General features: G+C 35.3%; 2 protein-coding genes across 2 annotated transcripts; both read left to right on the top strand.

Moving 5' to 3' along the window:
* The first annotated feature begins 1,334 nt into the window (after positions 1-1,334).
* LOC108227435 (protein TPLATE) lies at positions 1,335-10,554 on the top strand. The gene is made up of 7 exons (XM_064080518.1): positions 1,335-2,676; positions 3,982-4,578; positions 5,373-5,734; positions 6,059-6,362; positions 8,009-8,131; positions 8,508-8,963; positions 9,697-10,554. Exons 1-7 carry the CDS (start codon positions 1,543-1,545, stop codon positions 10,216-10,218), a joined length of 3,498 nt encoding a protein of 1,165 aa, XP_063936588.1. The 5' UTR covers positions 1,335-1,542; the 3' UTR covers positions 10,219-10,554.
* Positions 10,555-12,658: 2,104 nt separating this feature from the next.
* On the top strand, positions 12,659-15,992 carry LOC108224764 (uncharacterized). The gene is made up of 5 exons (XM_017399486.2): positions 12,659-12,795; positions 12,965-13,244; positions 14,049-14,192; positions 14,332-14,537; positions 15,651-15,992. Exons 2-5 carry the CDS (start codon positions 13,000-13,002, stop codon positions 15,809-15,811), a joined length of 756 nt encoding a protein of 251 aa, XP_017254975.1. The 5' UTR covers positions 12,659-12,795; positions 12,965-12,999; the 3' UTR covers positions 15,812-15,992.
* Positions 15,993-16,591: the final 599 nt, after the last annotated feature.

The following is a 16,591-nucleotide window of genomic DNA, read 5'->3' as shown; positions in this document are numbered from 1 at the left end:
TGCACTCCGGAAATGGGTGGATTGGCGCTGGTTCATCGATCCCAGGCACTCCAGGGTCATCCAGCAACTGGACCAGAGGCGTACAGACCCAAATCTGCTCTTGAGGAGGCGTAGGATTGTGGAGAGCCAGAAGCGGTTGGCTAGATATCTTTCTGAGCATGGTGCTGCTACTAGGACAAGAGCAGTTAGGGTTTATGGGACGTTTGGAAGGGTATCTGAAATCTGGCATCTGGACATGGGTCTGGGTTTCATTGGAGGCTAGTTCATGGTGCTTGATGAAAATGAATACCTGGCTTAGCAGCAGCAAGTGGAGGAATGGATGGTGGAGGATGAAGAAAGTGACAGCAACGATGGTGAAGAAATAGCAGATGAACCGGCAAATCTTTTGGACATCGATTGAAAGGGAAGACATTCTGCTGGTGTTGGCGCATGATCTCGTTAGGGTTCTCATGATTAAATATTTAAGCTTAATTAAGTTAATTTTAAGTATGTTTAAGTTGTTTAAGTGGTCTTTTGATGGTAGGAGTCTCATCCAGTTCATACCTTTGTAGTATGTCCTAATTTTCTTTTGAATCAAGTTAATCTTGATTAGATCCTCCCCTATTAATCTATTGGATATGTAAGGATCACGGGCTTATTATTAATGAAAATTTTAACTTATCAAAAAAAAAAAAAAATTCCTAAAGTGAAAACAAAAAATTAGACGAATAAGTTATATGATTTGTTCAAGTGAGTAAGTGACTATCAAATTACACCTAAAATTTCAAAAACATGTCAAGGTATGTATGTTAAAAAAACTTCTTCCGAACTTAATGAAAACCATTCATTCACAGAATAAGAAATTCTCGAGAAGATTATGAAAACTAATTTCTGTTATAATCTTGATAAAGATATTGTCAAAGTCCCCACAACTTTAATTTTAGCCCAGCGTGTATAATAAATACAAAAAAAATTGACACAATGAAAAAAATGTTAATATATATAATAATAATAATAATAACAATAATAATAATAATAAAATCAATACTAGCATAGTAAACCCAACAAAAATCGCTTAATCGTGTGTTGACGAAACTATATTCTTGATACAAATCCAACTTAATCTCATCTCTTAACTACTTCCCGAGTGAAAATTTTAATAGAAAAATGTCATATCCTGAAACAAAAAGTTAAATAATTTATAAATTTCATCATATAAACAATTATAAGGTTGATATTCATCAAATTTCATGAGTATCAACTTAAAAACAACAATACTAATTGAATTATTGAGATTTTTTACCAAACATGTGTAGGACGTTAAAATCCCAATTACCAAAAAGAAAAAGAGTTTCATAATTCCTGAAACTGAAACGGGTTACCCATATCCAACTGACATAACACGAGAGAGAAGCAAAAATAACGAGCCAGTAATAACAGTCTCCTCCATTTCTAATGAATCTCACTCTGCTTTCAAGCTTCTTCTAACCTTCATTCAACTCTAATCAATTTCTTATACACACACGCTACTTACACAAGATCTCCAAGACTACTACTACTGAAATGGACATACTGTTCGCACAAATCCAAGCCGATCTCCGATCAAACGACGCTCTCCGTCAGTCCGGCGCACTTCTCCAAGCCCTCCAGCAATCCGCCGCCGGGCGCGACATCTCCGTCATCGCCAAGTCCGCCGTCGAGGAAGTCATCGCTTCTCCCGCCTCCGCCGTCTCCAAAAAACTCGCGTTTGATCTCATCCGATCCACTCGCCTCACCTCCGATCTCTGGGAGACTGTTTGCGTCGGGATCCGCACCGATCTCGACTTCCCCGATCCCGATGTTTCCGCCGCTGCGGTTTCTATTCTCGCTGCTATTCCCTCGCACCGGCTCGGTAAGCTGATTACTGATTGCAATAAGGAGATTTCTAGTTGTTTTGATTCGGTTAGTGATAATTTGAGGTTTTCGATTACGGAGACTTTGGGGTGTGTGTTGGCGAGAGATGATTTGGTGATTTTGTGTGAGAATAATATTAGTTTGTTGGATAGGGTTTCGAATTGGTGGAAGAGAATTGGGGAGAATATGTTGGATAAGTCGGATGTTGTTTCGAAAGTCGCGTTTGAGTCGGTTGGGAGGTTGTTTCAGGAGTTTGAGAGTAAGAGGATGAGTAGGTTAGCAGGTGATAAGCTTGTCGATAGTGAGAATTCAGTTGCCATTAGGTCGAATTGGGTTTCGTGGATGGTGGATTTTGTGTGGAGGAAGAGGAATGCATTGATGGCGAGGTCAGTTATTCTGCCAGTTGAGAATTTTAGGGCAACAGTTTATCCGTTGGTTTATGGAGTGAAAGCTGTTGCTTCAGGTTCGTTGGATGTGATTCGGAAGCTTTACAAGTCTTCCGGTACAAAAAATAGTGAAGTTAAAGCTTCAGAGGCTAGTAATGCAGAGCGATTTCTTGGAGTGTCGGATGTTGTTTCACATCTGGCACCGTTTTTGAATTCTTCTCTGGATCCTGCTTTGATTTTTGAAGTGGGGCTTAATATGTTGTACCTGGCCGATGTACCTGGAGGGAAGCCTGAATGGGCTTCTGCGTCTATAATTGCCATTCTCACGTTGTGGGACAGACAAGAATTTTCGTCTGCCAGAGAAAGCATTGTCAGAGCTGTTGTTACCAATTTACATCTTCTTGATCTTAGTATGCAGGTATGTGTCTCTTTATCCTACTTTTCAATCTTTAGAAATGGGTAGAGATCTATATTCTATACAGTCTTAATTTAGCTGTGTTAGTTTTGTGAGTATATATTAAGTAATTTACTGTTTTATCACTAATCATTTTTTTCCAGTTGACATGCTCTATATTTATTTGTCAATATAGTTTCTTGTTCTTGTCCTATACTGTAGGTCCTAATATGCACATTGGACGATTATTTTTTACTTTCCACTGTGATTATCTCATGTAAAATGTAGATATGACTACTGAATCATTGGCGCTAAGATGTGTTTCTTTCCTTCAGCACAGGACTTTGCTAAGCTTCCAGTTGCTTAGTAGTGTCAGAAATTGCTTATATAATTAGTTTGGATCTTGAAGTAATTTCTATATTATAGTTATCAAATTGGGTATATAGATGCATAATCTTGTTACATCCTCTTTGCAACTTGTGGAGGGGACCATCTTATACATTACCTTGTCCCCCAACTGAAAATATTGAAAAGGGAAAAATTGAAGAAATTGCTGTAAAAATATTGGAAATAATGTTGGAGCTCCTTACAATTAGTTTGATACATACATATGACTTACTATAGCCTATATGAGAAAATTGATAATGTTGAATATCTTTTCTGCTCTTGAATTCTGGTTGAGTGTTTTTGCTGGATCAAGCTTAAGGACTATATGATACATATATAAGAGCCTGTTTGGCCAGACTTATGGTCCCGGGCTTAAAGCCATTTCGACTTTGAGTTGGAAAATGTTGGTTTGTTTAACAAGTTTGAAATTGACTTAAAGTTAAAACAGCTTAAGCCATAAGTTAATATGAGGTACTTTTTCCAACATGTTTTTTTTTTTAAAATAATTCTATATGATTAAAAAAATATACGTCATCCTTACAAAATAAAAAATAAAAAAATATATGTCATCATTCAAATGAACACTGTATTATATTCATTATTATTATTATTATTATTATTATTATTATTATTATTATTATTATTATTATTATTATTATTATTATTATTATTATTATTATTATTATTTTTTTTATTACATTCCTAATAACTCATAAGTTACGTATATTGTAAAATTACTTCAACAAATATTAATTTAAAATTTTCGTTGCCAACTTATCATATTAAACCACTTCAAGTCACAAGACATTATTTTAAGTTTACCCAAACGAGCTCTAAGACTAATAAGATTCATAAAATCATATTACATCCTTGCACATACATAGATTACAATGTTAATTTTTTTAATGTAGCTGCTTGACAATTTGAGCATTATTACCACAGGTTTCCTTATTCAAAAGATTGCTTCTCATGGTGAAAAATTTAAGGGCAGAATCAGACCGCATGCACGCTTTAGCATGCATATGTAGAACTGCTCTTTGTGTTGATCTTTTCGCAAAAGAAAACGTCCGCAGAGGACAAAAACCTCTTCAAGGGACAGATATTGCTTCACTATTTGAAGATGTTATGATTAAAGACGATCTTAATAATGTATCCAGCAAAAGTTTATTTAGAGAAGAACTAGTCGCAACATTGGTAGAAAGCTGCTTTCAGCTATCCTTGCCATTGCCTGAACAGAAGAGTTCAGGTATGGAGAGCCGAGTAATTGGAGCATTGGCATATGGAACTGGTTACGGTGCTTTAAATTGGACTGAGCCGGCTTTGGAGGTGGTGGAAGTGTGTAGACCCTGTGTAAAATGGGACTGCGAGGGTAGAACATATGCGGTTGATTGCTACTTGAAGTTGCTAGTTAGGCTTTGCCATATTTATGATACAAGGGGAGGTGTTAAGAGAGTAAAAGATGGTGCTTCTCAAGATCAGATCCTAAACGAGACACGCCTACAGAATTTGCAACGTGAACTTATCCAAGCTTTGCGCGAGGTTAGTGGCCTTCCATACGTTAAATGTTCCAATAAGCTGATATTCCTAGCTAAGATTTTTTAGTTGTAAGGTACTTCATAATATTAGGGTGCCTGTGTTGGTAAAGTATTGTCTTCTAGTTGTAATTGAAATGCTAAACAGTTGGGACTCTGTAATTACCTCGCCTGTCTTCACTCTACAAGTTTGGTAGTATTATTTATTTATTTGACCAAACTGGTGCAAGTTAAAAAGGTATTTATCTTTCGGAACGCATGTATAGGTAATTTCTCATCCTGCAGCAGACGTAATTTGTTGTAGAACACTGTGTCTGGAAAAATGTCAGTATCGTAGTATCCCTTATTTCTTCACGCGAAGGTTTCTAAAAATTGTAGTCTTAAGAAATCTGGTCCAACCTTTATGGGGGTCGACATTTTTAGAAGCTAGATTTGTATGTACCCCTTGCCACCATCTACTAATGTCTATTTTCTTTAATGAGGTAAACTATAAAGTTAGCTGGAAAAGCAAGTTCTTATGTTATTCTTCCAAGTTGATAATTTTAAATCAGTTGAACCTCTTAGAAACTGGCTATTTTTAATTTCACTATATCAGTTGGAAATTTGGAATTAATTCTCAGGTTTATGCTTTTACTTATATTTATGAAAAAGTTCTATCTGGCCTATATTCGTCCCGATTAATTGCCGACCTGCTTGTATATATTGTTATCTATATGTTTGCTTATTAATGATATAAATTTGACCAACCATCTGGAAGGTAAATGCTTATTAATGATATTAATTTGACCAACCATCTGGCAGGTAAATACTCCCAGAGTTTGTGCTCGTCTTATTTGGGTTATTGCTGAACACATTGATCTAGAAGGTTTGGATCCACTTCTTGCTGATGACCCTGAGGATCCGCTAAACATCATCATCTCAAATATGCATAAAGTTTTGTTTAACCTCGACTCTTCTGCAATTACATCTAATAGGCTTCAGGATGTTCAAGCTGTGCTTTTGTGTGCTCAACGTCTTGGGTCACGTAATGTTAGGGCAGGACAGTTGATGATTAAAGAGCTAGAAGAATTTAGGACTGATGGGGTGGCTGATTCTGTCAACAAGCATCAATCTCGTTTGATATTACAAAGAATAAAATATATTTTGAATCATCCAGAAAGCAAGTGAGTTTGTATTTCCTTCCTCATTTTTTGGTTTATTGCCTGCTTTTATACTGTACTGTGGCATGATTATTATTTGTCATTAAGGTGCCCTTCCTTTCTTCTTTTGCTAGTAGTAAATGCCTGTGTCTTTGTCATGCATAGAGGATTTTTGGGGTAGAACTTGGAATATTCTTATGTTCCTGACAAAACAAATTTTCCTTTTCAATGTCTAATTTTATGGTCTTATCTGATCCTGATAATCCAGATAAATGTTGGATGTATATTCTACTAGGAAAAATTAAAATTCTTTTCTACAATTACACATGTTGTCTTTATTTGTTTCAGGTGGGCTGGAGTTAGCGAAGCTAGAGGAGACTACCCATTCAGCCATCACAAACTAACTGTTCAGTTTTATGAACCAGCAGCAGCTCAGGATCGAAAGCTGGAAGGTTTGGTTCACAAGGCGATTTTGGAATTATGGAGGCCGGATCCTAGCGAGTTAACTCTTTTATTGACAAAAGGAATAGATTCTTCTCTACTCAAGGTCCCTCCAAGTGCATCTACTTTAAGTGGTAGCAGTGATCCTTGCTATGTTGAAGCATATCATTTGACAGATTCAAATGATGGGAGAATCACTTTACACTTAAAGGTTAAAATTCCTTCATGTCTGTGTAGTGTGAATTTGCTTTTTTTAATTTAGTTTGTACATGTCCCATAACTATCCTGGATGCCTAGACCGTTTAACTGATCATGAGCTCCTCTCCTAGTCCTAGACACAGGAAGGTATCTTTGGAGAAGTATTATATAGCGCCCTCTATAATTTTAGGCTACATCTAGAAAGAACTCTGAAATGAGAGTAATAAGGTAGCCACCACAGAACCCTAAACAATTGTTTATCTTCACCCAGTTCTCATAGTATCAACTACAACCTTGACATTTACAGTCCCTGAGTCTGTTCCAAATTTAAATAGGCTGATTTAACTGAGGCGTTCATCCACTATGTGCGTGCCAACAAAATACCATAGGATGAACCTAAGCTCCAAGAATATTCTGGTTTTCTGTTTCATATCTGTATTAGAAGGCACTGGGAAGGTTGTCTGATGAAGGCAAGAATGCCATAAGCTTTTAGTTTTATGGTACTTGCTTAATTAGAATGACCATTGCAAAGGATCAAGCTTCTTTGGTGTTTACTTTATGTGGTAGAAGACACGTATATACAAATGTAATGTATCAAAAGTAGGTATAATTTCGCTTATGTGAAGGTTATATGCTGAATCCCCGCACCCGTGTCCAATTTTGGATCCATATCCACGAATCCTAATTTTTTAAAAACTAAGAGTCTGAAACTTGGATCCGCACCCGTATCCGACACCCGTACCCGAGTCCGGGTAACTTAGCTTTGGACCTTTGTCGGAATAGCTTCACTTAAGGACGGGTTTAAAAGATAATCCTGGCACATGAGACATACTTTATATACGCGGCATTGCTTAGTAATAGGTAAAATTTGGGCACGTATTTGTTATCTTACCAGGTAGCTAGATGCTTATATATCAATCATATTTTTATCATGTTGAAAAGTAGTCTTCCTCGCATTTTCTGATTTGGCCTTTCTGTTGAGCCAATTAGTTCAGAGTTCAAACTGGGTAAATTTGTAGTAATAGCGGAACAAAAAATGGAATAACTTTGAGATTTTTTATGGCTAAAACTTTTGAATTTGTAAAATAGTAGCAGTAGGATAAAACAATGGAAACGAATATGATCATACTTATTTTAAATTTAGCTATGTATCAAAGTATAAAAGAAGTAAATATTTGTTTTGCTTTCTATTCACCTCTGTCCCATTCTGAATATGCTTTGCTGTATTTTGCATCTAACTGTATGCCAAGGTGATGTGACATTGGGATGTATCATAGTTATCCATAATTGTATTAGTAAAATTTTATAAGTATTATGTTCTCTTTTCTCCGGCTAAGATGCAAATATATATTTTATAGATGCACATGTTATAAAAATAAATAGAAGCTATAAAAATGTATAAAACTACTGGCGAAGATTTTACCTCTAAACACTGTGCAACATATAGATAGTGTTACTTAGTGGATGAACTAATTGGAAGCCTTTAATATATACAGTGATATTTCGTAAATTTGATAAGGCACATAAAGTAGCTGAACATTGATTGCTGTTATTATCAGCCGTTTAATTTGTTTACAGTATGCTATATGGTTATTAGTCTGTTAAACATCTCTTGAGAAATTTAAAGCTTCTAGGTGCTGACCTTCAAAATTTATTCAGGTATTAAATTTGACGGATATTGAACTAAACCGGGTGGATATAAGGGTAGGGCTATCTGGTCCATTGGTTTTTATGGATGGATCACCACAAGCAGTTCGGCAGTTGCGCAATCTCAATTCGCAGGTTTTTCTGGAATTCACTTGCTGTTTTGAAAAGTTTTTCCATGCCTTCTATATCAAAATTCAAATTTAATGTTTTATGTTCATTGAAATGAGTATTTGGATGTTTTGCAAACAGTAATTGAAGTGACTTCTATGGAGGGGTTTCATAGATTGTCAATTTCACAGTTAGATCAGAAGCTAAACTTGTCTACAGGATTAGTTTACAATTGATTACATTCACATGTCTAGCATGGGGGAATACTAGACTTTTCAGGCTTATCAGAAGGAAATGAGAAAAAAAAGAAGATGATATTATGCCTGATGTTGATGTCTGATTCTTTGCACTGTCCTTCATAATTAGTATATCTTACTCTTACATATTATATGCTTATTTGCAGGATCCGGTGCTGTGCAGCGTGACTCTTGGTGTTTCACATTTTGAGAGGTCTGCCCTTTGGGTTCAAGTCTTGTATTACCCTTTTTACGGGACTGGTGCTCCTGGAGAGTATGAAGGGGACTATACTGAAGAGGATCCACAAGTTATGAGACAAAAGAGAAGCTTGAAGACTGAAACCGGAGAACCTGTGATTTTACGTTGTCAGCCTTATAAGATTCCACTGACTGAGCTTCTTTTGCCGCACAATATCTCTCCAGTTGAATACTTTAGGCTATGGCCTAGTTTACCAGCTATTGTAGAATACACAGGTACATACACATATGAAGGGAGTGGATTTAAGGCTACCGCTGCACAGCAATACGGGTCTTCACCTTTTTTAAGTGGACTAAAATCCTTATCTTCCAAGCCATTCCATAGAGTTTGCTCCCACATCATCAGAACAGTAGCTGGGTTTCAGGTACATTGCTGTTAGTGATGACAGCTTATCTGGCAACAGTTTTCCATTTCTGTTGTAAGATTAGTTGTAGATTGTAGCTCTTAGGCATCTGACTTTAACCTGCATTCACAACCTAAAGCCTGACCGCAATATATGTAATATATGGTAACTATGAGTATTATTTAGGAAGTCATTGTCAAACATATCCTACAACAATTTTAAAAAATTAGCAAAGCTATAAACATTTTTTTTTAATTTTCTTGGATGTCTCTCTACATGTTTTTTTCCTTAGCAGTAGATCATTATGCAGATCTAACTCAAATTGCATTGATTATGAGGTGTGATTTGTCGTGCGTCTTTTGTTTGCTTATAAGTTTAGTTGAGGCATAAACAGTGCAAATTGAGGCCTAAACTCCATTGTGTCTATTGTGAATTAGTTTTACATAGTTAGTTAGCTATACTTACTAGTACCTTGTTACTCCTCACTCCTGACTAAATATTTTAATGTTAGAGCACACTTTAATTGTGGGCAAGTTAAAGTTTGCTCTCAGTCAAAAAAGGTTACATATCAGTCAAAAAACTTTAGTAGGTTAAGGTTGATAAAAGTTCAAGATTTGTTGACAAATCCAAGTATCCAGATTACAAATTGTACCTCCTTTTTATACTTGCATCCCTTCACTGGCTATATCATGCAGCTTTTTGGGACTTTTTTCAATTGACTTTGTAATACTTTTTCATTTCTGGTCCTGAATAGCTATGCTATGCGGCAAAGACATGGTATGGAGGCTTCTTGGGTATGATGATTTTTGGTGCTAGTGAAGTGAGCACAAATGTGGATTTGGGAGACGAGACAACGACTATGTTGTGCAAATTCGTGGTTCGCGCTTCAGATGCATCAATCACCAAAGAGATTGAGTCAGATCTACAGTCTTGGTTGGATGACCTTACTGATGGGGGTGTTGAATACATGCCAGAAGAGGAAGTAAAGGAGGTTGCTGCTGAGAGACTAAAAGTATCAATGGAACGCATCGCTTTGCTTAAGGCAGCTAAGCCTCCACCAAAGATGCCAAAATCTGATGACGAAGAGGAAGAAAAGACTGATGACGAAGAAGATTCAACTGAAGTCAAGGAAAATGGCAAAGAAAATGGTAAGCCCAAGGGACCTACAACTTTGTTCAAATTAACTGCTGAGGAGGTTGAGAGTCATGCACTTCAAGCGGCGGTACTGCAGGAATGGCATATGCTGTGTAAAGATAGAACAACGAAAGTAAATTAATTAGAAGTCTATCTTTTGGACATTTTTGGGGTTCTATTCTATATGCACAGAGGAGCAATTATTGCCTTCTAATTCCTGTGTGCAGTGAATGTTTCATATATGATATATGTACCATCATCCTCTTGTAGATGAGTGTTTATAGTAAAACGACCAGTGGACATTTGATTTGTTTTTTTGCCAGGCCATGGGTACATCCTGTGAAGTGTGAAGGTGTAGGTCTCTCTTGTTAGTTTACGTCCAGTGGACATTTGATTTGTTCATTGTTGTTGATTTAAGTCCTTGTAGCCTCTCTGTAATTGTGGAACTTTGATTAATCATCAATTTTCTTGCTGTTTATCTAGGATTGTTGGCTTGCCAGAAGGCTGCAGTAATTTTTATTTTTTTTTAATGTTAGGTTAATTAATTTTAAACCATCTCTTACAAATCGGGGCTCTGTAACCTAGCCCTAATGTCACCTCGGTTTCGGCTTTAGTTTAACAAAAGAACTTGATAAAACTTCGTTTTAGGTACTGTTTGGGGTTGCCGTTGTAGACAGCAACATCAGTTTTTTGCTGAAAAGCTGCTGAAAAACAGGTGAAAAACTGTTTGGTAAATCTAAAAACAGCTTTTCTGAACAACAGTTTTTAGCTGAAAAGTTGCTTTTAGAAAAAGCAGGTCCTCCCATGTTTTTGGGTTTTGGCCCCAAATAACCAGATTTAGGGTGAAAATGCCCAAAATAACAAAATACCCGAAACATGGCCCTCACTAACCACTTCTCGTGTAGCGTTTTTGTTTTTAAAACAAAAACGCTACATCGTGTAGCGTTTAAAGTTTTTTATTTTTTTTATAAAAAAGAAAAACGCTACTCAAATTAGCGTTTATGGTTTTAGTGGATCACATGGAAGTGGGCTGGGCTTTTACATCTAAAAACGCTATTCATACTAGCGTTTAATGCTTGGCTTTTAAAAATCAAATGTCAACTCATGTGGCGTTTCTCTTTTGTTACAAATTAAAACGCTAATTCTCTTGGCGTTTGTTTTGTTTTCTTGTTCTCAAATATTAATTATTCTAAAGCCAGTGCTAAACTCTAACCGTCAGTCAATTTAACTTAAAATATAAATTAATCATTCTGCAACCCAAACCTAAACTCTAAATGTTAACGATTGTAAATTAATTTATTACACCGACGTCTCGGCTTCAGGGCCTTCGGCCCTTCAACCTCGTTTAATTAGGGTTTAGGCTCGAGGGAGTAGGGCCTACCGGCCCTACACCCTCAATCCTAAACCCTAACCGTCGGCCAATTTAATATACAGTATGAATTAATCATTCTGCAAGCCAAACCTAAACCCTAAATGTTAACGGTTGTAAATTTATTTATTCCGCCGGCGTCTCGGCTTCAGGGCCTTCGGCCCTTCAGCCTCGCTTAATTAGGGTTTAGGCTCGAGGGAGTAGGGCCTACCGGCCCTACACCCTCAATCCTAAACCCTAACCGTCGGTCAATTTAATAAACAGTATGAATTAATCATTCTAAAACCCAAATATAAACCCTAATTATCGGTCAATTTAATTTTAAATATAAATAAATTATTCTAAAATCTAATATGAACCCTAAAATATTAACAACTGTTAATTTACGTTCCAATTATCATTTTATCTAAGGTGATCAAAATTATTTTTAAAAAAACAAAAAGAAACAAAAGTAGCTAGTCTTGGGCTTGGGCCTAAAAAATGTAAAACGCTACTTCGTGTAGCGTTTACATCTTTTACAAAATTATAAAACGTTACACGAAGTAGCGTCTTATTACAAGTTAAAAACGCTAATTCACATACGTCTTTACTTGTTATTCAGGGCCAACTTTTTGAAAATGGTTATTTTGGGCATTAGCTTGGTTAATCTGGTTATTCAGGGCCTTTTTTCCATGTGTTTGGAAAAAGCTGTTTTCAGCTTTTGCAGGAAGCTGTTACAGATTACATTATACAGATTACATTATCAAACCTCATCAAAAAATTATTATTTTTAAATTATAACTCAAAATAAGTAAATATCAAAAAAAAAAAACCAAACAGTTAATTTCTATAACAGCACTTGTTTTCCCAGCACTTTTTCTGACCACACAGCAATTTTTAACAACACTCCAAACAGACCCTTAATCCAAAACATGGAGCTATTTCACTTGATAATTAGCTATAATTAAAGAATCAATAATCTTTTACATTAAATAGCCACGAGTGATATATTTATAACAAATATGGTGCATCATGAGTCCGAGATTTATAAAATTAGATATCATTTAACATATAAATTAAAATTATACTCGAGAAGAAAAAAAAAAGATGAGTTATAGTAAAAGTAAATTATAAAATCAATTTTTATCAATTTAGACAAATTCCAGTAATAATAATATAAAAGTCAAAAGTTTAAATCTCTTTTTCCAGTTTATTCTAAATATTATATTTCAATGCAGCTCATTTTATTTCAGTTTTGTTCCAAGGGAAAAAAAAAGCCTTTTCCCTCTCGTTCATACAGCAGTACCTGAAAGCGTTTCTTCACTTTTGGGCGAGATCTGAATTCTTGTATTTCCGGCCTGCTCCTCCTTCGTAAGATTTCTAGTTTCTCATCACTGTCTTAATTTTCATTGAATTTCTCAGTAGATATGTATAGACACAGATGTATGCAAATAAAAATTGAATCTTTACAATAAATTCAATAACAATTCTTCTTTTCAACAATTTGTATCTGTGTGATTAATTGTGTGTATATGAACAGATAAAGTTAGCTAGACTAGAGAGAAATTGGCGGGGATGGATTACCATTTTGTGTATAAAGATTTAGAAGGAGCTTCAACACAGTGGGATGATATTCAAAGGAAGCTGGGTAATTTGCCCCCGAAACCACCTACCTTCAAGCCTGCCCCTTTTGCACCTGCTGATGACCCAGAATCGAAACCCAAAGATAAATCTTGGATCAATGATAAGACCGAAGAAGAGCTCGAGGAGTTGGAGGATGACCAGGATCTTGATGACGATCGCTTCCTCCAAGAGTATAGGTGAGTACACCATAACAAGTATTAATTTTTATCTCTTTCCTCTGTTTGAATTAATATGTGTGTGTGTGTGTGTTGGTGTTCATTCGAGTGTAAATTTCAAAATGGTGATTTACATTGCGGAATTTGGTGATTTGTTGTATTGGGTGATTGTCTACTGCTGGTTTGTCGTGGATTCTAATCCTCTGTGTATATACATATTTTATTGTTATTGACTTATTGTTCTTGTGGAAAACAACAATGATCATATGCACAAAATTATCTACCTTCAAATCAAATCTTGTTTTGACTATGGATGAATCATGTGAAACTGTGATCTCTGTTGAAGCACTGTAGTCAATTTGAAGAGAAGATTATGAGCAACAAAAGAACATATGTAATTATATATATGTGATAAGAACAAAGGAATCTAGTAAGTAAAATAAAAAGCAATTTAAGTTATTAATTCACAAGTTCAAAACTTCACTTAATCATAATTTCTTTATTCCTCATTGAGCTGTGACTAAGATGTTGCTAACTTAAGGAGCTATATGAAAGTAATATAAATGATCTCAAAGGTTCTCGTGTTTTATGTCTCAGTTTAAGTGAATCTGAGTCTGACTATAGATACTGAAATATTAATGTTGAATAAATCTAATTGAAGGTATCACAGGAATTTTTATTTATGTCAGATATCCAAGTTTTACGAGTCCCTTTTAAAATTTCACGGTTCAATTTATGTAGCTACTTTTTTTTTTTTTTTTTTTTAATCTTTTGGCTTTAATAATCTAATATTGTAATCTTATGGTGGTTAATGTGTTCTTACAGGAAGAAGAGACTGGCAGAGATAAGAGAAGCATCTAAGGTTGCAAAATTTGGATCAATAATTCCAATTTCTGGATCAGATTTTGTACGCGAGGTTTCACAAGCCCCACCTGATGTTTGGGTGGTAGTTATTTTGTATAAAGATGGGTATTACTTCTGACTCACATACATGTGCCATACTTGCTAAAATATACCAGCCAACTTTCTTCCTGTTTTATCTGCCTTTTTTAAAGTATGCATCTTAATGAAGTAGTACATGAGTACTGATCTATGTATAATCTAATAGGTACGCGGAGTGTGGTGTGCTTATGGGGTGTCTGGAAGAACTAGCAGCAAAATACCCCGCCACAAAATTTGTTAAAATCATATCAACCGACTGCATACCTAACTATCCGGATCGTAATCTTCCTACTCTACTGGTTTACAATAGTGGTGCTGTTAAGGCAAATTATGTCGGTATGCATAATTTTGGTAGGAGATGCACTCCTGAAGGTATTTTTCCTCTGTTCATGTAAATACTTGATTAGGATGTTACTCCTGTATTGAGAAGTGACCCATCAAAGTCACATCAAAATCAATGATAATATCTGATTCATTTTGAATCTTTACAACATATATGGAGTCCTTCCAATTGAAATTTTGTTTTTTATACTTATGCAAGATCTATGATTGATCGGGATATCTACTCTCTAATACGCAGTAATCTCTTTTCTTGTATCATAAAATTCCTAAATTGGTTTGCCATTTCCATAAAGGATATAATTGACAATATGCTACTTTTCTCCTTGAGTATCAGAATTGACGAAGTTATAGACTTCCCATTCCTCTTTTCTCAATATTTTTGTTGACATGGATGATAAAAGTATACCGAGTAGTTATTTGCCCGTATGAATTTCATGGTTAAATCAGACATTCTACTGCCATTATTCCCTTACAATGCGTTTAGGATCAAACTAATTGTCAGAAACTTTAATTTGATAACAGTCCATTGTGCGGAGCAAGGATTTATAATATTAATTTGTATATATTTATGATAATATCTAGGAAAGAGTCAATTGTAATTTTATTATTTACAGTAGTTTACTTATATTGGATAAATATATTATTAGGAATATTCTTGGTTATGGTAATATAATAATAGAGGATTTTTCCCTTAGTGTTTATTACGTATTGATGAGCAAAAAAATTTAAAGAGATGCAGTCTCTTATCACTGAAAGTCTTTGATATGTTTTAAGTTATTGAAATAGAGATTGTTCTCTTCATATGAGTTGCCACTTGCGACCCAAACATGTTTTTCCTTCTTCTTCATTAAAAATAGGGGTAGTGGTTCTGGTGCTTGTACTTATATCACCTGAGGCTGGTGGTTCTTGTTTTCTTAATGCATTAAGTTGAGAACCATAGCTTTAATTTGCACATATCTTTGAAACACTATCAACTTTTCACCCCATCAATTGCTGACACTGTTTTGGTTATTGGATTGGGTTGCGTTCATCTGGTTGTTTAAATATGTCTTATATTGCTCTAATACTCCCGGACACTGGTTATCGTCAACTTTGTTATATAACCGCACCGTTTATCTAAACATACTTGCTCCTTGTTTCTAGGTGTCGCACTCGTTCTATGTCAATCAGATCCTGTACTTAATGATGGGCAGAGTGGAGGTGATGCGTCTAGGGAAAGGGTGCTTGAAGGAGTTAGGAAGAGATTTATAGATAAAGTTGTAGCAGCACATGAAGAAGACGAGGATGGATCTTCAAGTGATTAGAATTGCATCTTATGTTACTGCTACTGTCAACCAACTTCCTTAATTACAACTTTTATGCACTTTGGTTGTCATTGCAAGAAATATGCTTGTGCACCTCTGCATTTAAATTTCAATTGCTTTTGTGATGTGTCTTTTAAACGAGGATATATTACTATATTATCTGTGGTATTACCTTTCTATTCTTTGCTCTTTGCTGTGCTTAATTGCTCAACTTGTCGACAATACTAAATTAATTTGTCTGAGTTTAAGCTCAATGTTTGAAATCCAATTGAAGAAGACAGTCTACAGTAGTTAATAAAATTACTAGTGATTGATGGAGGACCTAATATCTGGTAGCTATATTTTGGGTTGCATATAGATTCGAAGTGTTTAATTACTCGGGATTGGTAAATGAACATTCTTGAGGGTGAAAAGGGTTTTTAGTAAAAATAAAAGTTGTACTGTATATAATTTATACTCCATAATTATATTTATTTTGTTTGACAAGTGTGATTATGTATCAGTACTGCAAATTGGTATTATTTGAATTGATCGCTTTTGAACTTTAAGGTAATTGAGCTCCGATCTGAATCTTACTTCATAACATGCATCACAAGATGTGCCCGAATAACATACATCAACATAATTTATTAATTTGTTAGTATAAATTGTGCCAGCAACCGAATGTAATTGAAGTTGCTTACACTGAGCTATATGTTAGTAATATTTTAGATTGAATAAAATCTACTATCAGGTGTTATATTTTGTATGCAGACTCACTTTTTAGCCAAAAGGTGCCTC

Source organism: Daucus carota, chromosome 6, assembly GCF_001625215.2.
Source record: "Daucus carota subsp. sativus chromosome 6, DH1 v3.0, whole genome shotgun sequence".
NCBI classification, from domain to species: Eukaryota; Viridiplantae; Streptophyta; class Magnoliopsida; order Apiales; family Apiaceae; genus Daucus; species Daucus carota.
This window is presented reverse-complemented; position numbering and strand designations above follow the sequence as displayed.